General features: G+C 43.7%; 1 protein-coding gene across 5 annotated transcripts in view; it reads left to right on the top strand.

Annotated features, from left to right (window-relative positions):
* FHOD3 (formin homology 2 domain containing 3) overlaps nt 1-23,123 on the top strand; it is a 495,595-nt gene that overhangs the window by 388,490 nt on the left and 83,982 nt on the right. For all 5 annotated transcript variants that reach the window (XM_057527272.1, XM_057527271.1, XM_057527269.1 and 2 more), the window contains one exon: nt 2,247-2,461. In XM_057527272.1, coding sequence (XP_057383255.1) covers nt 2,247-2,461 — 215 coding nt within the window. The remainder of the gene's footprint in view (nt 1-2,246; nt 2,462-23,123) is intronic.

Genomic DNA, 23,123 nt, shown 5'->3' with positions numbered 1-23,123 from the left:
CGAGGGGAGCACGGGAGTAGTCTTCGAGTCATATCTACCCAGAATCGGGATGAGCCACCCCTGGGGTCCCCCGGAAAATGGGGTGAACCCTTTGGCTGCCAGTGCATACCTGCTAGCTTGGCTGCCCACAGGGAGGGGAATGGAGAGCCAGGTCCAGGGCCGGGCCAGCTGAATGGAGGTTAGTGATGGGTTGTCCTGCTGGCCTGAAGCCTTTTGTGCGAGGCTTTCTTACCTCTCTCCCTGGACCCTTCTGATTTTGTTAGGGCACTGTCTCCCTCCTCCAGGATTCCGATCTCCTGGACACATGCAGGCCCCTTGGTTTGCACTTTTTTCCTTCCTGTCCCCCGTCCTGTCGCAGACGGCTTGGACTCCGTGTGGGGGCACCTGTGCTCAGGAACTCCTCCTGGGCTCGCGGCATTCCTGGCCTTCCGTTTGCCCCCAGACCTTTTAAAATATGGGCTCTGACTCTTGCCCTCAAGACCACCTTCTTCCACGTTTCCTGTCACTTCCACAGCCAGGTGGTTTTTTCCTTGCTGGTCTGAATCAAGTTCAGAAATATCTTCCTTTTGGTCCCTCTCGTGCTTTTTGAGAGGTGACATTGTTGGCAAGGAAAGTCCAGAGTTTCTAAAGCTTTCTTTCTGGGTCTAGCTTCACCCGGTAAGGGTGACACAGACGTTTGTAAATGCAGATCTGTCCCACGTCTTCTATCAGAGATTGACCATGAAAGTACACTCACTCCCCAAGAAAGTGCAATCAGCTGGCTCTGCCCCCGGGTGCCCTGGGCTGCAGGGAGACATGCAGGTAGGCTACTGCTTGGCAGGTCCCTCACTGCACACTTCGCCTGCTTCCCGTCAGCCAACGAATGCACAGTGCCGAAGGAAAGAGCAAAGGATGGTAATCTTCATGGTCTCAAAAATCCTATTATCTGCTTGTTGAAAACAGACCTACACACGTGAAAGGATGACTACATATGCCAGGCAGTAAATGTAAAATGCCATCTGAGTTGAATGGACTACATATCCGACATGAGTTCAGAGGCAAGGCCAGGATCACTTCCAGCTGTGGTGGTCAAGGCAGGCCTGCCGGAGGGAGACGCGCGTGCGAGCCTGTCCTGAAGGGCAGACTGACTGCCTTGGGACTGGCAGAGCGAAGGGGTGATGACTACAGATGTGGGGGGCCACGCCCCCCGAAGGATGGACGAAGAAACGCGTGCTTTTTAAATGCATTCTTTTGAAAGGTTTTACATGTGCACTCTGCCTTTCTTATCAGGCTGAAGTAAAAGTGCGGTATGCAGTATCTGGGGGTGGGGGCTTGCCCATTGGAAGAAACAGAAGCAGTGAACCTGGATGGATGTGAGGGAGGGTCTGGAATAAGCTGTTTCAAAGTTTCATGGTGGGTACGATAGTCAGAAACCTGCTACAGCTGAGTTCATAAATTTATTCCTGAACAAATAATGGTGGGTAAAATTAGCAGACATCTGGAAGAGGCACATATTTCAAAGTTATTTTGGTCTGATCTATAAAGCACACTATGAGGAAGATGATTGGTAGCTGGTCTTAATAAACAGTTACTGGGTTCTGCCTGCCTGAAATGCAAAACAGATGTATCTTTGTTCTTTTAAACTGACTTTGATGAATAAACTATATGTGACGTCAGGTCCAAGCTATTGGATGTCTGAGTCCTACTCAGAAATATTTTAGAATATAAAAAACTTTCCATGGTCGACACCGAGAGAACAAAGTGAATTCCAGCCACATTGCTGTTAGCATTGAAGCAGGTTCAGAAATCCAGAGAGGGCTTCGTCCAACAACCTTTTGGTATTTTGGGGCATTGTTCCTCTCTGCCGCACCAAGGCACCCTCGCATTTCACAGCTTCGAGCTCTGAGGGAGTGTGGTTTTCAGCTGTCACTGCTGGGGCTTTTTGATGGTCATTATTGCTGTTTTGCTTGTTGGTACAAATGTTTCCTAAAAGAGCAAAATAGGATTCTGCAGCAGTGATCTAGTATCTGGAGACTGTGATGTTGCCACTTCCCCCTGTTTGTTTGGTTATGAATGATGCAGGATTTTTAATCATTAGCATCTTGGCTTTGCTGGGTGTTTTTGGCAGACGGGCCCTCCAGCCAGCCCTGCGCTGTGCTCTGTGCATCAGGAAACCAGCTCACTCTGCAGGTGTTTCATCCATAAACAAGCATCAGCCACGGGCTCCTCTTTCTTTTTACGGAAACCCTTTGGAATTTAACTTGCAGATACAAATACTTGGAGCAGTTGGCAGCTGAGGCGCATGAGAAGGAACTGAGAAGCCGGAGTGTGAGCCGGGGCAGAGCTGACCTCTCCTTGGACCTGACCTCACCCGCAGCCCCTGCCTCACCCACCCCCCTGAGCCGTTGCCCTTCATCTCTAGACTCGCAAGAGGCTCTCACGGTATCATCTTCCTCCCCAGGAACAGTTCAGCATCCCCAAGGTGAGTGCAGGGACAGTAGAGGGGAACTGATGAGTTAATTAACATCAGACAGGCTTCTTCTGGGCAGCGGTAACCATTCCTACGTGCAAACTCATACTGAGAGGCAACTAATGGGAGGCTTCGGGCGTGACTGTGACCTGAGCTGTCCCTAATAACTAGGGGTCTGCAGAGCCACTTACTAAAGCAAAAGTATTTATTGTAAAGATTGCAAAGGTATGATCATTGAAAAGGGAGAATGCCAAAAATCAGACTTACTTTGACATTTAATCCTAATTCACAGGGTAATAAGTTAGGATTAATTTATTACTCTGTAATTTGCATGTTATTTATCTATTGGATCTGCCCGATAAAGTGACCCCTTTTAAATGTTTCTCCCATAAGAAGTATTGGTCTGGTGTAAGTTAAACTGATGGAGGATAAAATGAATCAAAGTGAGCAAGGAAACGTGGACCTCGTGAAAATAGAAGTTAAATATTGAAGAAGAAAAAAATAGAATATAGTAAAGATGATTGGCACATGCTGTGGGGTGGGTGTAGATGCCTGTGGGCAGTCGGACAGGCTCTCCCTGGAGAAAGTCCCTCTTGTCTTAGCTTATCTGGAGAAAAACAATGATACTGTACGCTGCAGCCTTGGAGCATCAGCAGTTTTCCTGATGGCTCTGCGAATTGTGGGTCCGTTTCCTTTCACATTATCAGGGAGGATGGTTCTCGGCTACAGGCACCTAACACTGCGTGTTGACTAACCCTGCAGCCAGAACTGTTTGGTTTAATTGAGTGTTATGGCTTGCAGCCTGATGTAGACCTAGCCAACTGAAGACAACAGAGACACTAAACTTTTAACTCTATGAGGGTTCACTAAATATGGCGTGAAGTCTAATTTAAACAAGGCAGGACTCCATGACCTCAGCAGAACTGGATGTAATGGAATAGTCTTGTCTGTCCAATTCTTTGCTGGCTCGCTGAGCCTCAGGGCTCAGTCTGCTTGAGCAGGCTGGTTCCACCCCAGCTTCCCATCACATCGAGTCACTCCTGGTCCCTGAGCCATGGAAGATTGTCCCGGGCAGATGGCTCAGTCGTAATGAGTAATGTCGGTCTTAAAATATTAAGACTCTGAGAATCAGGAAAACAGACTGCTCTGTAACAGCAATGTGCTTTCCCAACTCTGTCTGATATCACTGCTCTATCTAAATTGTGGTATTTCCAGAGGCAATATAAAAAATATTCCCCTGCAAAGCCGTGGTTCAGGACTTAATCTTGGGACTTTTAACTCTAAGAGTTGTATCTGCAGCACTTTACAGAATGGTTTTGTCCAAACTGTGAAGTACAGAATGGCCCCAAGCTGAGAAGGAATTGTCAGTATCTGTAAATATCGTTTGTCCTCAAGATTTTTAATCTGCTTGATGTTTGTGGCAAAAAGACAGTTCCTCAGGCATTTTGTACAGTTATAGTCAAACTTGAGGCCATCTTATCCCACTAAAAAGACAATATTTTAAACTTCAGTAAGAACACAGGAAATACTTATTTTGTGTATACATAATATGCATTTGGGGAAAATAAAGTTATTTCAGTACGCTTTCAGAGAGAGAAATAGCAAATGTCATTTTCCTTTACAGAGAGGGGATTAATAGAGACTAAGAAAATGTTTGACTGAAATCACACCATAAGTGGTATCTGCATCAGAAAAAGGAATACTGGGCTTCAATTTAGACATAATTACAAATTAATAAAATAGCATGGACGTTTGCTTTTTCCTTGGGGGGAGGGGGGAAGCAGTGGCTCTTGTAGAATCTAGAAGTGCTGTCCATCATATGTTAACTCATTATCATCCAAATCAGTTGGAACCAGCAAAGTATTCTAACACCTTGTCCTAACACATAACTGAATTATACAACTGGAAATTCTAAGGGTAGAAGAAGATATGCTATAAGAGGATGCTGTCAAAGAGAACTGCTGAAGCTTCCTTCTGATTTGGAGCCTTTGCCCTTACGACAGAAGCCTTTCTGTATATATGACAGAAAGGTTTTTCTCAGCCTGGTTTGTTATCATTCTTGGAAGCATTCTGCCAGCTCCCAATTAATAGTCTAAACTTTTCACCAGGTCCCATTTTCAAAGCTCAAAGTAATTTTTTGCTGATCCCTAATATTTAGAATATATTAACAGCTGAAGGAAGAATACAGACTATAATCACACATCCAGATGTTTTTCCTGCACCAAACACCTGGCACGTGGTCCAAACGTGCCGGGCGTTGACTCGCTTTTTCACTCTTTATCCTTGTGGAGTCATATGCTAATAATTCATCTCACATTTCTGTAGTGCTCAGTGCCTTCCTTCCAAATGCTACTATTTAATACCTTGTGATGCATCTCAGTAAGTAAGGGAAATGCTATTATCCGTGTTTTACTGAGGCTCAGATAGATGGAAGATGTGCTTCAGATCTCGTTGACGCCATGCTGAGAGTAAAACCACTGCTTTGACTTCCAGCCGAGCCATTTATCAGGGCGTCACGGTGCCTTGACATTTGTGGTGGTGCTCCCCTGCACGCCACGCCATCCCCTTGCTGACCCTCTCCCCAGTATCTGTAAAAATTGTGATCTGCATTTCAGAATTATATCTATTAAAAAAAAAAAAAGGGAAAGCAGGTATTTGTTCCTGAATTATATATACCTCAGGGTTAAAGGTCACTTTGTGAGTGCTTACTTGGATTCTGGAGAACTTTTGATAGCCGAAGATATGGAAACATTAAAGCTTTCTTTACCTTTTCTCTTACAAAATATATTTACAAAGAGGGGAGGGCTAATGGTAAAATACCTGTAGCATTATGTGCCATCTAGCGAGAGCTTTCAGCCAAAAACCTTCCCAGCTGTAACTTTTGTGTAAATTATGCCACTGCTCCCACCATCAAGTCAGCGTGCGCTTGAATTATTTTTCACCTGGCCCTCTTGTGGTTCACAGCAGGCGTTTGTCCCAGCGGTGCCTAAGCTTGGTGGTGATGGTCTGAATATTTTTCCTTTGTGTGAAACTATCAGGCCCAAGTGATGAACAAACATATACATGTGTTCTCATTTTCACTGTGCTCTAGTTAACCGAGACAATTAGCCCCCATTTTAGGTAAACATGGAAGGGCCTCGCTCTTCAACCATTGCTTTAATTACCCTTTCCTTATTTTCACTGAGCCCTGGTGGTATCCGTCAGAATTTCTAGAATAAATTTACTTCCTATTATTTTAAGAAACTTATAGATGACTCTGGAAACAAGTTATTCTCACTAGTTAGAGAAAAAGGCACAGTGTTCTTATTGGGCTAGAGTTCTTCGATGTGACTCTTGAGGAGGTTATTCTGAGGATTAAAGATAATGATAATCTCTGGACCCACAGTGATGTCAACACAGCAAGGTAACCTGTCATGCCAGTGGGTGTCAGATCTAGGTAACCTATATTGTGGAAACAAAGTGGAGAAAACCAGTCATCTCAAAACCAGCTTGAAGGTGGTCCCTGCAGGGTGTCCCAAGGTTGAACTGCCTTCTGTGGAGGCTAGAAGTGTGTTCTTTCCAGGCTCCCTGGCTTGCATACCTGAGTCCCTCCTGAGGCTAAATGGAGAGAAATGACCATTTCCCAGTAAAAGGAAGCTGCTGCCAAGAGTTTACAAGGTGCTTTCACTCACTGATATAGCCATGAAAGCATACATAATGGCTAGATTATTTTTAGCTCAATACTCTCTATTTTGCACACAGAAATAATATGTTAGAGATGCATTTAAAATTTTTACCATACTCTATTAATTTTATGTCAAGGATAAATATGTTCAACAGTGATTTTTTTCTACCTGTAATCAATTCCTAGATATTTCCAAATATCTCATTGTTTGGCCCTGGAGATATAAAATATGGCTTATATGGCCATGGCCTATTCACCAGCACTCAGCTGGAGGCACTTACAGAAATTATGGACATGGTACACTAATATATTCTCTCACAGATCCAAACATTTAAAGTACTAGTAAATATGATCATTCCTCTAGCTTCCTGATCTTCACACCTGGAAATAAAATACAGACATACAGTTATCAGTTTATTTAAATGCATAATCATTTTTCATCATTTTCATTTATCATCACGGCTGTTGTCATTGTTACCAGTCATTGACTGAGCATCTTTGTCACCTTCATTGTGTAACATGTTTTCAGTTTCCTTCAGGTATAGAGACACTCTCCTAGGTTACCCAGTCCACATGGCAGAAATCAGAAACGTCTGGCATCCTATTTCCAAAGGGCACGGTAGCGATGGAATATCATCAATCATCAGCCTAATGCATGCTGGTTCCCTTGCATAAAGCTTTTGGACACCTCCAGTCTAGTATTTCATGAATTGGCAGGAAACTAGATTCCTTGTGGTTCTATGACTCAGGGCCGCCCCAGCTCCCCATAACTCACCTGACTACTGCTACTTAATGCCATTTGGTCAGTGAGACAGAATCTCTTAGGAACTCAACCCAAGGCCAAGGCCGTGCCTGTGAAACCTGCTGTGGAACTTTTTTGAGAGCCTTCACGAATCATTGGGTTTTTCTGCTTGCCATTTCTCTGTCTCTAAGAAATGGAAAAAGGCAAAAACTTTCCCTTTTTTCCTCCGACAGAGAATGACAGTTGCCTGCAATGTGTTTTCTTGTACCAAATTTTAAAACATTAAATAGTCTTGAGTTTTTTTAAAGCAAAGTATAAATCTTACTGAAGTATACTTGAATAAAGGTAAGGTGCAGAATGGCATTGGGAAAGTTTGTTTGTTTCTTTGTTTTAATTTTTGAATTTTATTTTATTTTATTTTTATACAACAGGTTCTTATTAATCATCCATTTTATACATCAGTGTATACATGTCAGTCCCAATCGCCCAATTCATGACACCCCCATCCCCACCCCCTGCCACTTACCCCCATTGGTGTCCATACATTTGTTCTCTACATCTGTGTCTCAATTTCTGCCCTGCAAACCGGTTCATCTGTACCATTTTTCTAGGTTCCACATATATGCGTTAATATACAATATTTGTTTTTCTCTTTCTGACTTACTTCACTCTGTATGACAGTCTCTAGATCCATCCACGTCTCAACAAATGACCCAATTTCGTTCCTTTTTATGGCTGAGTAATATTCCATTATATATATGTACCATATCTTCTTCTTCCATTCATCTGTCGATGGGCATTTAGGTTGCTTCCATGACCTGGCTATTGTAAATAGTGCTACAATGAACATTGGGGTGCATGTGTCTTTTTGAATTGTGGTTTTCTCTGGATATATGCCCAGTAGTGGGAATTGCTGGATCATATGGTAATTCTATTTTTAGTTTTTTAAGGAACCTCCATACTGTTCTCTATAGTGGCTGTATCAATTTACATTCCCACCAACAGTGGAAGAGGGTTCCCTTTTCTCCACACCCTCTCCAGCATTTGTTGTTTGTAGATTTTCTGATGAAGCCCATTCTAACTGGTGTGAGGTGATACCTCATTGTAGTTTTGATTTGATTTCTCTAATAATTAGTGATGTTGAGCAGCTTTTCATGTGCTTCTTGGCCATCTGTATGTCTTCTTTGGAGAAATGTCTATTTAGGTCTTCTGCCCAGTTTTGGATTGGGTTGTTTGTTTTTTTAATATTGAGCTGCATGAGCTGTTTATATATTTTGGAGATTAATCCTTTGTCCGTTGATTTGTTTGCAAATATTTTCTCCCATTCTGAGGGTTGTCTTTTCGTCTTGTTTATGGTTTCCTTTGCTGTGCAAAAGCTTTTAAGTTTCATTAGGTCCCATTTCTTTATTTTTGTTTTTATTTCCATTACTCTAGGAGGTGGATCAAAAAACATCTTGCTGTGATTTATGTCAAAGAGTGTTCTGCCTGTGTTTTCCTCTAAGTTTTATAGTGTCTAGTCTTACATTTAGGTCTCTAATCTATTTTAAGTTTATTTTTGTGTATGGTGTTAGGGAGTGTTCTAATTTCATTCTTTTACATGTAGCTGTCCAGTTTTCCCAGCACCACTTATTGAAGAGACTGTCTTTTCTCCATTGTATATCCTTGCCTCCTTTGTCATAGATTAGTTGAGCATAGGTGCGTGGGTTTATCTCTGGGCTTTCTATCTTGTTCCATTGATCTGTGTTCCTGTTTTTGTGCCAGTACCATATTGTCTTGATTACTGTAGCTCTGTAGTATAGTCTGAAGTCAGGGAGTCTGATTCCTCCAGCTCTGTTGTTTTCCCTCAAGACTGCTTTGGCTATTCGGGGTCTTTTGTGTCTCCATACAAATTTTATGAATTTTTGTTCTAGTTCTGTGAAAAATGCCAGTGGTAGTTTGATAGGGATTGCATTGACTCTGTAGATTGCTTTGTGTAGTATAGTCATTTTCACAATATTGATTCTTCCAATCCAAGAACATGGTATATCTCTCCATCTGTTGGTATCATCTTTAATTTCTTTCATCAGTGTCTTATAGTTTTCTGCATACAGGTCTTTTGTCTCCCTAGGAAGGTTTATTCCTAGGTATTTTATTCTTTTTGTTGCAATGGTAAACGGGAGTGTTTCCTTAATTTCTCTTTCAGATTTTTCATCAGTAGTGTATAGGAATGCAAGAGATTTCTGTGCATTAATTTTGTATCCTGAAACTTTACCAAATTCATTGATTAACTCTAGTAGTTTTCCGGTGGCATCTTTAGGATTCTCTATGTACAGTATCATGTCATCTGCAAACAGTGACAGTTTTACTTCTTGTTTTCCAATTTGTATTCCTTTTATTTCTTTTTCTTCTCTGATCACCATGGCTAGGACTTCCAAAACTATGTTGAATAATAGCGGTGAGAGCAGACATCATTGTCTCATTCCTGATCTTAGAGGAAATGCTTTGTTTTTCACCATTGAGAATGATGTTTGCTGTGGGTTTGTCATATATGGCCTTTATTATGTTGAGGTAGTTTCCCTCTATGCCCACTTTCTGGAGAGTTTTTATCATAAATGGGTGTTGAATTTTGTCAAAAGCTTTTTCTGCCTCTGTTGAGGTGATCATATGGTTTTTATTCTTCAATTTGTTAATATGGTGTATCACATTGATTGATTTACGTATATTGAAGAATCCTTGCATCCCTGGGATACATCCCACTTGATCATGGTGTATGATTCTTTTAATGTGTTCTTGGATCCTGTTTGCTAGTATTTTGTTGAGGATTTTTACATCTATATTCATCAGTGATATTGGTCTGTAATTTTCTTTTTTTGTAGTATCTTTGTCTGGTTTTGCTATCAGGGTGATGGTGACCTCATAGAATGAGTTTGGGAATGTTCCTTCCTCTGCAATTTTTTGGAAGAGTTTGAGAAGGATGGGTGTCAGCTCTTCTCTAAATGTGTGATAGAATTCATCTGTGAAGCCATCTGGTCCTGGACTTTTGTTTGTTGGAAGATTTTTAATCACAGTTTCAATTTCATTACTTGTGATGGGTCTGTTCATATTTTCTATTTCTTCCTGGTTCAGTCCTGGAAGGTTATACCTTTCTAAGAATTTGTCCATTTCTTCCAGGTTGTCCATTTTATTGGCATAGCATTGCTTGTAGTAGTCTCTTAGGATGCTTTGTATTACTGCGGTGTCTGTTGTAACTTCTCCTTTTTCATTTCTAATTTTATTGATTTGAGTCCTCTCCCTCTTTTTCTTGATGAGTCTGGCTAATGGTTTATCAATTTTGTTTATCTTCTCAAAGAACCAGGTTTTAGTTTCATTGATTTTTGCTATTGTTCCCTTCATTTCTTTTTCATTTATTTCTGATCTGATCTTTATGATTTCTTTCCTTCTGCTAACTTTGGGTTTTGTTTGTTCTTCTTTCTCTAGTTCCTTTAGGTATAAAGTTAGATTATTTATTTGGGATTTTTCTTGTTTCTTGAGGTAGGCTTGTATAGCTATAGACTTCCCTCTTAGAACTGCTTTTGCTGCATCCCATAGGTTTTGGATTGTCATGTTTTCATTGTCATTTGTCTGTAGGTATTTTTTAATTTCCTCTTTGATTTCTTCAGTGATCTCTTGGTTATTTAGTAATGTAGTGTTTAACCTCCATGTGTTTGTGTTTTTTATGCTTTTTCCCCTGTAATTCATTTCTAATCTCATAGAGTTGTGGGCAGAAAAGATGCTTGATATGATTTCAATTTCTTAAATTTACTGAGGCTTGATTTGTGACCCAAGATGTGATCTATCCTGGAGAATGTTCCGTGTGCACTTGAGAAGAATGTGTAATCTGCTGTTTTTAGATGGAATGTCCTATAAATATCAATTAAATCTATCTGGTTTATTGTGTCATTTAAAGCTTCTGTTTCCTTATTTAGTTTCATTTTGGATGATCTGTCCATTGGTGTAACTGAGGTGTTAAAGTCCCCCACTATTATTGTGTTACTGTTGATTTTCTCTTTTATAGCTATTAGCAGTTGCCTTATGTATTGAGGTGCTCCTATGTTGGGTGCATATATATTTATAATTGTTATATCTTCTTCTTGGATTAATCCCTTGATCATTATGTAGTGTCCTTCCTTGTCTCTTGTAACATTCTTTATTTTAAAGTCTATTTTATCTGCTATGAGTATTGCTACTCCAGCTTCTTTTGATTTCCATTTGCATGGAATACCTTTTTCCATCCCCTCACTTTCAGTCTGTATGTGTCCCTAGGTCTGAAGTGGGTCTCTTGTAGACAGCATATATATGGGTCTTGTTTTTGTATCCATTCAGCGAGCCTGTGTCTTTTGGTTGGAGCATTTAATCCATTCACATTTAAGGTAATTATCGATATGTATGTTCCTGTGACCATTTTCTTAATTGTTTTGTGTTTGTTTTTGGAGGTCCTTTTCTTCTCTTGTGTTTCCCACTTAGAGAAGTTCCTTCAGCATTTGTTGTAGAGCTGGTTTGGTGGTGCTGAATTCTCTTAGCTTTTGCTTGTCTGTAAAGCTTTTGATTTCTCCATCGAATCTGAATGAGATCCTTGCCGGGTAGAGTAATCTTGGTTGTAGGTTCTTCCCTTTCATCACTTTAAGTATATCATGCCACTCCCTTCTGGCTTGTAGAGTTTCCAGTGAGAAATCAGCTGTTAACCTTATGGGAGTTCTCTTGTATGTTATTTGTCGTTTTTCCCTTGCTGCTTTCAATAATTTTTCTTTGTCTTTCATTTTTGACAATTTGATTACCATGTGTCTCGGTGTGTTTCTCCTTGGGTTTATCCTGTATGGGACTTGCTTCGCTTCCTGGACTTGGGTGGCTATTTCCTTTCCCATGTTAGGGAAGTTTTCGACTGTAATCTCTGCAAATATTTTCTCAGGTCCTTTCTCTCTCTCTTCTCCTTCTGGGACCCCTATAATGCTAATGTTGTTGTGTTTAATGTTGTCCCAGAGGTCTCTTAGGCTGTCTTCATTTCTTTTCATTCTTTTTTCTTTATTCTGTTCTGCAGCAGTGAATTCCACCATTCTGCCTTCCAGGTCACTTATCCGTTCTTCTGCCTCAGTTATTCTGCTATTGATTCCTTCTAGTGTAGTTTTCATTTCAGTTATTGTATTGTTCATCTCTGTTTGTTTGTTCTTTAATTCTTCTAGGTCTTTGTAAAACATTTCTTGCATCTTCTCGATCTTTGCCTCCATTCTTTTTCCTAGGTCCTGGAACATCTTCAGTATCATTATTCTGAATTCTTTTTCTGGAAGGTTGCCTATCTCCACTTCATTTAGTTGTTTTTCTGGGGTTTTATCTTGTTCCTTCATCTGGTACATAGCCCTCTGCCTTTTCATCTTGTCTGTCTTTCTGTGAATGTGGTTTTTTTTCCACAGGCTGCAGGACTGTAGTTCTTCTTATTGGGAAAGTTTTTAAAGAAGGAAATTATATGATCAGCATGATAATTTCATCGATGGCAAATAGGCATCAAAATCTGTGAAAGGTCTGAGACTTTACCGTATTCATAATCTAGTAAATTAGCCTGCTGTGACCTCATGGATGTTGGCAAGTGACATGAAACTCCTGGGTCAGAAACAAAGGACTTTATTACTCATAGCAATAGTAGTAGCCAAAATATCAGCATTTGTGCCATTTCTCCAAGCCCTAGTTTCCAGAAGGTGATGTGAATAAGCCCAAGTGATACCTGCACACACACTGAGTGGAACCCTGAGTTTAAGGACCTCAAATCTTACATTGTGCAGTAAGTGTGTCCTCCCTTTGTCCCAGAGCGAAACATGATGTTGATCACAGTGTGCAATAAACCAGGCAGTACCTAGCTCCAGAGGGAGACTCTGTCTCTGTCTTGCAAGGTTATTTGCTATGCACACATCCTTAGAAAGATAGTCCAGAGCAAAGGCTTTCAGTGCGTCCGCTTGTAAGACCCCAGAAACATGAGAGACCCATGGAGAATTATTTCCAAGCTTTGGGATATAATGGTTTTCAACCAACCTTTACAATCAGATTTTCATCCTAAGATCTGTTTAATGTAAACAAAAAATTCAAGTGTTAAACAGCCATTACCTTGTTTGTTCTTATTTGACAAAAAGAAAGAGCATCAGGAGCTGTAAAACCCAGTCCGGAGCAGGCACTGTCTGCATCTGGAGGTGCTACCAGGGAATGTGGAAAGACATCAGTGCCTTTCATCCCAGGTAAAAGCCTTGGGTAAATGCTTCCAGGTATAGTCAGAAGGCCCTCCACAGGTAGGGACAGTGAACATTCTTAAGTCAGTGTGGTACTTCAAATTTCCAGAGTCAGTGACTGAGAGCTCGGAAATAGCAAAGAAGGATAACTCTCAGGTTTCTTCTTGCACCGTTATCTGTGCTCGACCTGTACTCCGCCATCTCCACCACTCCTCTTTTCCCCCCTGCACCTCTGCCTCCCCCACACCCCTGCCTTTCCCCCACCCACTCCCATAAAGCATTTGTACAGAATGATACAACGCCGGCAGTGTGGCAAGATAATCAAACATTGGTTTTCCAGTCCCTAAAAGTGTGCTTTTTCAAGAGAATTCCTGGGTTCAGTGAATCTTTAGAGCTTTCCAAAGCTGTGATGTCTTCTGAAGAAGCTGCCTCCACCAGATACTTTGGGAAGTTCCAGTAGCTTTTTGTTGACTTTCTAGATCCAGCAGCTCTGTATCCTTGTGTATCTTCTAGATAATCTCTAGACTCAACCTGTTATCGGGCTTTCATGTCTTCTACTTCTGTCATCATTCTTTTCTCATCATTTTGTCTCAACCTTTCTCAGCATTTTGTTTCAGTCTTCTCACTGACTCTTCTTCTAGCTGACCCCTAAGTGTCAGATTTTTCCAATGTTCCTTCCCCAGCAACCTCCTATCTTCATGCCACACCCTCTGGCTGCACCTCCACATCCCCATCTGTGAATTTTTAACTACCTACCAAGTGCTGAAAACCGCCAGGTCTGCATCTCCAGCCATGGCCTTCTTGAGCTCAGGACACGTGTATCCAACCTCCTTAGGCATCACCATCTGAATGCTCCTTAGACACTTCAGACTTACCAAGTGCCAGTCAGGGGCTTTTTGATGGGAGATGTCACTCATCTCTCACCCATAAAACCCCTACTGCCAAACCTGCTCATACCTCCTAGTCCTCATCTGGTTAAGACCATTTCTCCTGGCCTAGTTATTTAAGTTGGAAGCAGACATGTAACTTTGCCTCCCCCCTCAATGCTCACCCCTACATCAAGTCAATCACCAAATGTTTATGTGCTCCTTTCTCTCAAATCAGCCCTCTCCCATGCCTCCCCATTGTCAATGCCTTAGTCCTGATCTTAACCATCTCTGATCCGGACCATTTCAGTAGCTTCTACTATGTCTCACCTCTTCCAGGTTCTTCTTACAGCCCAGCCAAAAAAAAAAAAAAAAAGAATCATGTCTATATCTTGTTTTTAAAATCCTCTAGTGGCTCTCCATCATCTACAATGTGAAGTTAAGATCTTGCATGGCACTCAAGACTCTTGGTTATCCAGTCCTACAGCCAGTCTCTTACCACCATAACCACCTCTACATGTTATTGTCCATCAGGACCAAACCACCCTCAGTCATGGAAAAGTGCCCTATTCTTTCAGGCGTGCCTCTGTACTTGAGTGCCTTCACCCATGGGGTGCCCACTGGACTTTTATCCATCTACTTGAAACATCTTCTCTAAAGCCTCTTTGAGCCCTCTCTTGTGTTTTCCTTACATCTTGTGCATGCCTGGGATATAGGACTTATTTCACTGTATACACAACAAGTGGTCCTCTCTCCTTTGTGTGCTTCTCAGAGGAGGGCTAGTGCCTGTACTCACCTTTGTTATCTTCCAGTGCTTGAAGCAGAATAAGCCTTCAGGAAATGTTTTATGAGCTAATAAATGAAAAAAAGTAAGCAAGTACATTCATCTACAGAGATAGCTGTTTCCCCTGTACGCAGAAATTTATCACACAGACCATGATGGAGGGCACATCTTCGACTATATAGGCCCCTCTGTAAAGACTGAAGAAATGTTGGTGGCGTAATGTAGACAGGAAACTCGGGCAGAAAGTCAACATAATGTACGTAGACCATTTCTTTCTCAGGATCTAACTCTAAAAGTGGAAGAAAATTCAGAGGATGACTCTTGACAAATTGACAGTTAAGATATTCCTTCAACTACCTTTAAAAATACTCCTTATTTTAAGTGAATTTTTCTCCATTTCTTTGTGAATAAATTTGCTAACAAGTGCAAATAAACTGAATTACTGGCTAAGTGGAAAGCCACATCCATTAGTGACTAGATGTAAGTGAGGAAGGGTCAACTTTTAGGGATGAGAATTTAAAAGTGGGATTTCTAGTCATACCCCAATTGCAGGCCAGCTGGCTCTGCTTAGGCTTGGTCAGACTCTACTGGCAGGAAGAGCTAACATTTTCTTTAGATATTAATTGTTTTGATCTTATAATGTCTCTTGGATATTACCTAAGAGGCCACTTTAGCCTGAAAAATATTTTAGGGAAGATATTTTTTCACATCTGACTTCCTTGTGCCTAGCACAAGGCCTGACGCCTGGGAGGTCTCAGTAAGTATTTATAGGATGAATGAGTGTTGCTACTAATCACATTAGAACATCTCATTAAGAGTAGCTACATCCTGGTAAGCCTGAATTAGCCAAAAACCTCAAGTTTGATCACTCTTTTGCTAGCTGTTATTATTTAGGACCATCCATTTTAATGCTAGTGTATCTCTTCCAAAATAGCAGTTTGGGTTTTGATGTCACTGCTGTTTCTGTCTGGGACTTGACAGGAGCTAGGAGTGCTGTTGAAATGCATTGCCGGTTTGGAATTAGACAGTGTCTTCATCCTTGAGGAAGGGCTTGTCTTTCTATTTGCTCTTGTAAGGAAATGGGCATGTCATTAACCCAGGAGCTTCTCCAGCCCTACTGGGAATGGAAGGATGAACGCATATTGGAGTCTATCCTTGTTTGACACTGAACCAAGACAAGACTTACCTATCTGACTTTAGAAGAAGAATTTAAATAAGCTGAAAAGAAGTCTTTATAACCGGGGTTGATGTTTGGGGTCATATGGTTTGAGTTCAAGGTAACGACAGAGCAATAAATGATATGGTCATCTTAAATTGCTTTTCATTGTCTGTTTCTAGTGTGAAATAGAATCTATATATTAACCGATATTACAATAATTGGACCTGAAACTGGCTTCTTCTTTTTTTGTCCTATATGATATTACAGTAGAGTTATATCATATACATGTTTAACCAAGTGAATTTAATCAGGAGCATAATCTGAGGGGCAAAAGGGGGGAGTGAAAATTACAGTTTAAATAATGCGTGTAATCCTGCTTAACATACAACTCAGGTGTGTGTCCCCAGGTGAGCACAACATGAGGGCCATGGGTCTGTTTTTTTCTTAAGCCATTCCTGACTCTCATGTGCCTCTTGTCATTTGAACAACTTGCTGCACCCAGTGTGATTTAAGAGTTTAAGGACCTGTATTTGGAGATAACATGGCCCATGACTCTAAGCCCAGGACTTCTTACACTGTCGCACTGAAGCTCAGTGAAAACCTGGATTGTCAGAACTCTGAGGGTGGGTGTGGGATCCTACAAGGTGGCATCTTCCAAAAGGACTTTTGAAGGTAATTTTGACCATATATGGTTTTCATCTTAAGAGGTGGCTTAGGCCCGAACCTGTTTGGAAGGTCTAGCTCTAATTTTGAGGACAAAGCTGGACTTAATTTTAAAGGCATACAAATTCATTAGACCCATGAATCAGTATTTTGCAGGTAGTGTCTTTTTGGAAAGCTGAAGTAGGCTGAATTTGTGCCCATCCTAATGAAACTATTCCTGTAGAGCAATGATTCTCAACCAGGAGTGATTTTTTGCTCCCAGGGGACATTTGGTAGCATCTGAAGACATTTTCGGTTGTCACAATTGGGGAGGAAGTGGTATTGGCCTCTATTGCGTGGAAGCCAGGAATGCTGCTAAATAGCCCATAATGCACAGGATAATAGGATACAGTGCCACCTACAACAAAGACTTATCTGACCCCAAATATCCAAAGTACTGAGTCTGAGAAATCCTGCTCTAGAGTGAATCTGAGTGAACAGCTTAGCAAGAATTAGCCCAACACCAAAAGCAAAATCTAAAGAATTTTCAAAGTTGTGAGCTTCATCTCATGGGACCTTTTTCACATTTATATGATTAAACCACAAGTTTAAAGTCGATGGTGTTAGTTATTAGCTCTGAACGGGGGAGGTCCCTGGAATCTACACAGTTTGGAGCAACTGTTATAGAACTGGCTGGCCCAGCCCTCAGTTTCATAAGACCTGCCAGAAAGCCAAGTCCTGGCAAAGTCATCGAGACACCATCACAGACTGAAATCAATTGAAGCCACCCAAAGACTTATTAAGTTCAGATCTTTCTACCAGCAATTTATCTCTTCAAAGAAAAATTGCATGACAGGAGATTCCAGTTGGACACTCTGGACTCAGCTGTCAGGGACATTGATGAAAGCAGAGCTGGAACGTTTGTGCCCACTTTTTGTTTTGTGTTGTTTTGTTCTTTCAGGAATGATTATATACTTGTCCTTTGTGGCTTAAGTCACCCACCGCACAGTGTAACATCATGATTAACAGCCCAGGCTTTTCTATCAGGCCAATCCAAGTTCAAATCCCAGCTCTGCTCATCAGCAAGGTTCTGTTGGAAGTAGATGGCTCATGCTCAGAGGGTGCCTGCAGGCAGGCAGTGAAGGGACGGTTTGCAGAGGTGCAGAGAGGGTCACGGGACCACCAGAGGGCAGGGAAGCACCCAGCGACTAGCAGCAGTGGGAAACTGCCAACACTGTTTCTGCCTCCAGGCCTGGAAAAACTTAGTGAACAGCTAGGACTTGGTAAGCGCTGTAGCCTTGGGAGGGAGCCCTGGGGACAGAAAAGCTGGCCTGACACCTTCTGCCAAAGTGGCCCCCCAGAAAGAGAGCAGGAACATAAATACGCCAGCCTCTCCTTCCTCCTAGCTTTGCAGGTACCTCCCAGGGCCGACCCGTCTGAAAGTGAGAGGGAATGCAAACTCTGCAGAGACCAGCCTCCCAGGGCACAAAGCAGCACCAAGAATGGGTCTAGAAGAACAGGCCGAGAGTATCCAGTATGCTGTGTAGCCCTGGACAAGTTACTTAACCTCTCTGAACATCATTCCTCATTTCTCACATGGGAACATTAATCTTCATGTTGTTGGCATGAGAATTAAATAAGGTGACGTGTCTATAGTTCCTAGGACGGCACCAGTGTGTTGAAGGCACTGTATAGACGGTAGCATTTATTTTTACTTCACTTAAGGCCAAACGGGGCCGGATGTCGAGTAAGATTTTGCGGATCAGATGAGAAGTTGGTGCTGGGCTTTTAAAGGGACAAAGAACTAGCCAGTCGGAGTCAATGTCTGCCCCGGCTGCCTTGGAACAGGGGATGAGCTGAAATCCTCAAGGCCTGGTCTTTCCTCTTCTCACCCCAGTGTTGTGATCTGCATGAGGGACGTCCCAGTCATCAGACGGGGCACCCTTTCTTATTCTCTCAACAAACACACTTAGGTTTTCCCTCTTTCACTGTGGTTCTCACGTTGATGGGCTCCTACCCTGGCTCCCAGCCTCTCTCTCCTGTAATGTCTATTTCCTTTGCATAAAGAATTCCCTGTAGTGGCCGTGTTCAGGTTATGGGTCCTTCCGCACAGGCTGGCAGCAACCAGGTTCCTTGTTACTTCCTTCTGAATATACCGTGGACCTCTTCCTTCCTGTTATATCTTCCACATTCCATGAGTTATCCCTTACCGTATCCTTATATATAGTTTAATTTTGTCTTGTTGGTTTTTTATTTTTTTCTCCTCCCTTATACTCCCCCACCTCCAACCTTAAAATTTAGTTTAAAGTTCTCTGAATCAGGTCAGTGCAGGTTCTGGCCAAATACATTTTTCTGGCCTTTGCTAAGTATGTTCTCTCAATGCCAAGATCCCATCAGTCTGCTCTCTCAGGCTGTGGTCCAGCAAGACAGATCCCAGTTTTGGATGCCTTCTATGTTGCCAGGCATTTCTTGCCATGTCCTCATTTCACTTCCAAGCTCGCACCCACCGTGGGGAGAAGGGCTGCTGGGCACCTGGGCCTGGGCCTTCGCTGTTCCCTCCCAGCCTCAGCTTTCTGAGGGCGGTAAGAGACCCCTCCCCACAGAGGGGTCTGAGGGTTTAGTAGAGAGTTGGTGCGCAGGGCTTGGGAACAGCGCCCCAAAGGGGGCCACAGGCCTGCTGTACCCCTGCTCTTCTCGGATGCAAACACACTGCTTCCTCCAGGGGATCCTGGGATGGAAAATTTCTTCCCACTGTCCAGAATCTCTATCACTTGCCCATGTGTTCTTCCACTGATGCCATTTATTCATTTTCTTCTTCTCTTGAGCCCCCCTGACTGGCATTCACCTCTTCGTCCTCAGTCTCTTTGTCTGCGGGGTCTGCTTCCCGAATGTTCACCCAACACTGACTAAGAGCCTCCTCTGAAGCTACAGGCCCACCTCAGCTGTCCCAGCCGGAAGTGTGGTTTGCCTGTGCTGTGGGTATAGTCAGGGGTCCTCTCAGACAAAGTGAAATGTGGCCTGTCTCTCCGTGAAGCAGCCATCACTGCCCTTCGTGTAAAGCCCCAGGTCCTTAACTCACCGTGTGAGGCCCGTTGCCCCAGCCACTGCCGCCGGACGGCTTTCATGCCTCCTGCTCACCCTATGCTGCTGGCTGCATGCGCCCTTCCTTCCGCCCAGAACATTTGTGTCCAGTGTTCCCTCTTGAACTCCTTTTCATCCTTGGAGACTCTGCTTAAACGTCCTTTTGGCACAGAGACTCATGACCCATCCTAGGCTTTGCAAAAACCCTTGCCAGACCTTCCCAGGGCAACATGAATTTGCTCTTAGAATATCCATCATGTTTATAAATGTTTTTTATTGTGTCTGGTGGGAGCTGAGGGGCTGGGATTTCCCTGTGTCCGTTGGTGTTAGGATGTACCCACCTTTGCCGTGCTGAGGCCACGGGTGACGTGGAGGATCTCTTAGCATCCCTGTGACCTCCATGACAACAAGAGCTGGGTCTGTCTTGTGTGACCGTGTGCCTCTCACCACTGGTACTGTGGTTGGGTATCAGTGAGAAGTTGTGAGCAATTTTCATCCCTCGGTATTGACAAATATCTTAGCTCCCTTGAGGACTTTTCCTGCAGACTTTCAAGGTCCCTCCTATTTCCAGGGGACTCGGCGAGGGTAGATGATACTTTTTCCCAGGTCTGCTGAGAGGGCAGCTGGTGTGGCTTAGGGCAGTGACTCAGAAGGAATGGTTGCGAGTATGTGGAGGGGACTGCTGGTGACCGAGGTCCTGATGAAAGAGAATAGGAAGGCGGGCAGAAATGTTCGGGAATTCAGTGTGTAGTCTCACAGTGTTTCCTAAGTGTCCATGAGAACTTTGTGAGAAGATGCCGGCCCCAAGACCACACTGGGGGCCCTTGGACATGAGAGGAAGGCAGAGTCTTGGTCCCCAGAGAACTTGTGCCTTGTCATTCCTGTGTTTGATTAATACAGCTCGAGGAGGGCTCGGCCGTGGGTCCTTTCCAGGGACTCCCTGCTACTTGGTACCCAGGCCCCTCACTTGGGTGCCTGGCCGTATACCACCGTGACCCCCATTGATAGGATTTTATGTCCCGTGTCACTAGCCAAGTGGTGAGCCCTCTGAAAGCAGGGGTGTGTGTTGTGCCCTTGACACGTGTGTCACCTGGTGTATTCAGTGCAGAGGGTGTCAGGAATGAGCAGCCACGCGTGTTTGCTCTCTATCAGCTCCATTCTCCATCTTTGGTGGCTTGGCTTGACTTGAATGTGTGTGAATTTTATTTAATTTGTTCATCATTAGAACAGCTTCACACACTGCAGATTTGCAGTGAGGCCTTGTGGACCCAGAGCCTGCATTCTGGTCAGGAGGTAGTTTTGGAGATGATTTCCTCCCCAGCAGTGATGAAAGAGAGAAACTACCCCAGCGGTCGGATCACACATTTAAATGTCTGACTCCAGGCAGTAAGGCTCGAACGTAGGGGGATGAAATTACACTATTTATTCCCAAGAATGTGTGGCTTTCTAGAGCTTGCATGTCCATTGCCTCACTTGTCCCTGCAACCACTGGCTGATCAGGGGCCAGAGTCACTGCTGAAGTGGAAGGAAACACGTATGTAGGCTGGAGTCAAACAGCCGTCAAATTGTGGACCCTTCCTGCTTTGTCTGCCAGTCTCCTGGGGATGATGAGTAGACTCAGGCTGATGGCAACCAACTGCACCCATCTCCCCGTCAGTGATAAAGCCCCACAGAGGCACATTTGCCAGTTTTGCCATATGCTCACCAATTAAAACTTAAATGCACGCCACATGCTAGGCTGTTGGAAACACATTCTCGTTTTGATGTGGCTATTCTGAAGTAAATGTGTGCAAGAACATATGCTTTCTGTCAACCAAACGATGACACTGCTGTTGCTAAAACTATGCTTCTGCCGTGCTAGTAAAACGATGGGGTTCTGTTTCTCTTTGCTGAATGCTCTATTATCAAATGAAAAAGAAATACCATAAAAAGTCCTTCAGCACCAAAGGGAATTTTTCTCAAAGGTTTGTTCACTTTTTCCCTGTACCCAGCCTGGTTTTTGCTCTTAAGGAAGAATGCCTGGGACTTCCCTGGTGGTGCAGTGGTTAAGAATCCGCCTGCCAATGCAGGGGACACAGGTTTGAGCCCTGGTCCGGGAAGATCCCACATGCCTCGGAGCGACTAAGCCCGTGTGCCACAACTACTGAGCCCGTGTGCCACAACTACTAAAGGCCGCACGCCTAGAGCCCGAGCTCCGCAACAAGAGAAGCCACCGCATTGAGAAGCCCGCGCACCGCAATGAAGAGTAGCTCCTGCTCGCTGCAACTAGAGGAAGCCCATGCGCAGCAACGAAGACCCAACGCAGCCTAAATAAATAAATGAAGGAAGGAAAGAAGGAAGGAAGGAAGAATGCCTGACACACCCATCTTGAGCACACGGGTTCACAGTCGTGTGCCCTTCGATTTCCTCCTGCTACTGCCAGCCAGTGCATCTCAGCCTGGAAACTTTGCTCTCTTATCATCAGTTCCAAAACCATCCCTCCTGGGGACACCCAGCAAGGGCACCCAGCAGACAGCAGAGGGCCTTTGCCACCCCGTCCTCATTTCCCCCATTCTCCCCAGGAAGCAGGTGCCTGTACTGGGCTGGAGTCCCCAGCAGCCCGGGTGGGCAGAAGTCCCTCTGTCCTCTACACCCAGTTCCTACCTGAAGGGCACTGGGGCGGTTCCCATGGAGGAGGATTTCTTCCGTGTGGAGGTTGGAAGTTACCCAGGATGTAAGGAGAGGCTGGCATTTCATTCTCTACACTGCCTCCCTCTCTCCCCCCACAATTCCCATACTCATTCTCTGAGGACGGCAGCCTGAGAGCAGGTGAGGGGCAGGGGTTCTGGACCCAGTGAGTCCTGGCAGAATGACTTCTTGCTGGGACGCTGAGGGCAGCTGGGCCCCCTGCCCAGTGAAGCCTGAGCTTTGCTCTCCCATAGTAATGCCACTGCCTGGCCTGCTGGGAGACCTGCTGTGGGCACCCCATTGCCAGCCATCCCTGCTCACCTGAGCTGGCAGGATATCTCCACAAAGAGAGAGCCCTCTGATCTGCCTGTTCTTATAGGGTCAGGGCAGGCCCCTTACATGCACCGATCCTGCCTGAATCTCTATTGCTTCGAGCAGTATGTACGTAGGGCTGGAGCACATGCTCTTGGTGGCACTGCCAGGATTCCAGCAATGTGGCTCTGCCAAGCCGTGAGGATCAGACCCTCAGGAGTGACTCGTCCTCCTCTGGCCTTCACAGATGACATTTTTTTTTTTTTAATTCCCAATCATTTTGCTACCCGTTCACAGCTCACACATGAGAGGGTTGCTCAGCAAAAACATGCATACGGCAGACTGTGCCATTTCCCTGCTTCCTAGGGGACACCCATGGAGCCTGAGCAGCAAATCTCCAGCCTTGACAGGTTTACAAAGAATTCTGTGCCCGTGAGTGATTCTTCTAAGTAACTTTCAAGTGTATGGAATAACTTCACATTATGAGCAAACATAATTCAAGCAAAGGGTGATGGACCTCACTGGTTTAG

Source organism: Balaenoptera acutorostrata, chromosome 13, assembly GCF_949987535.1.
Source record: "Balaenoptera acutorostrata chromosome 13, mBalAcu1.1, whole genome shotgun sequence".
Taxonomy (NCBI): domain Eukaryota; kingdom Metazoa; phylum Chordata; class Mammalia; order Artiodactyla; family Balaenopteridae; genus Balaenoptera; species Balaenoptera acutorostrata.
This window is presented reverse-complemented; position numbering and strand designations above follow the sequence as displayed.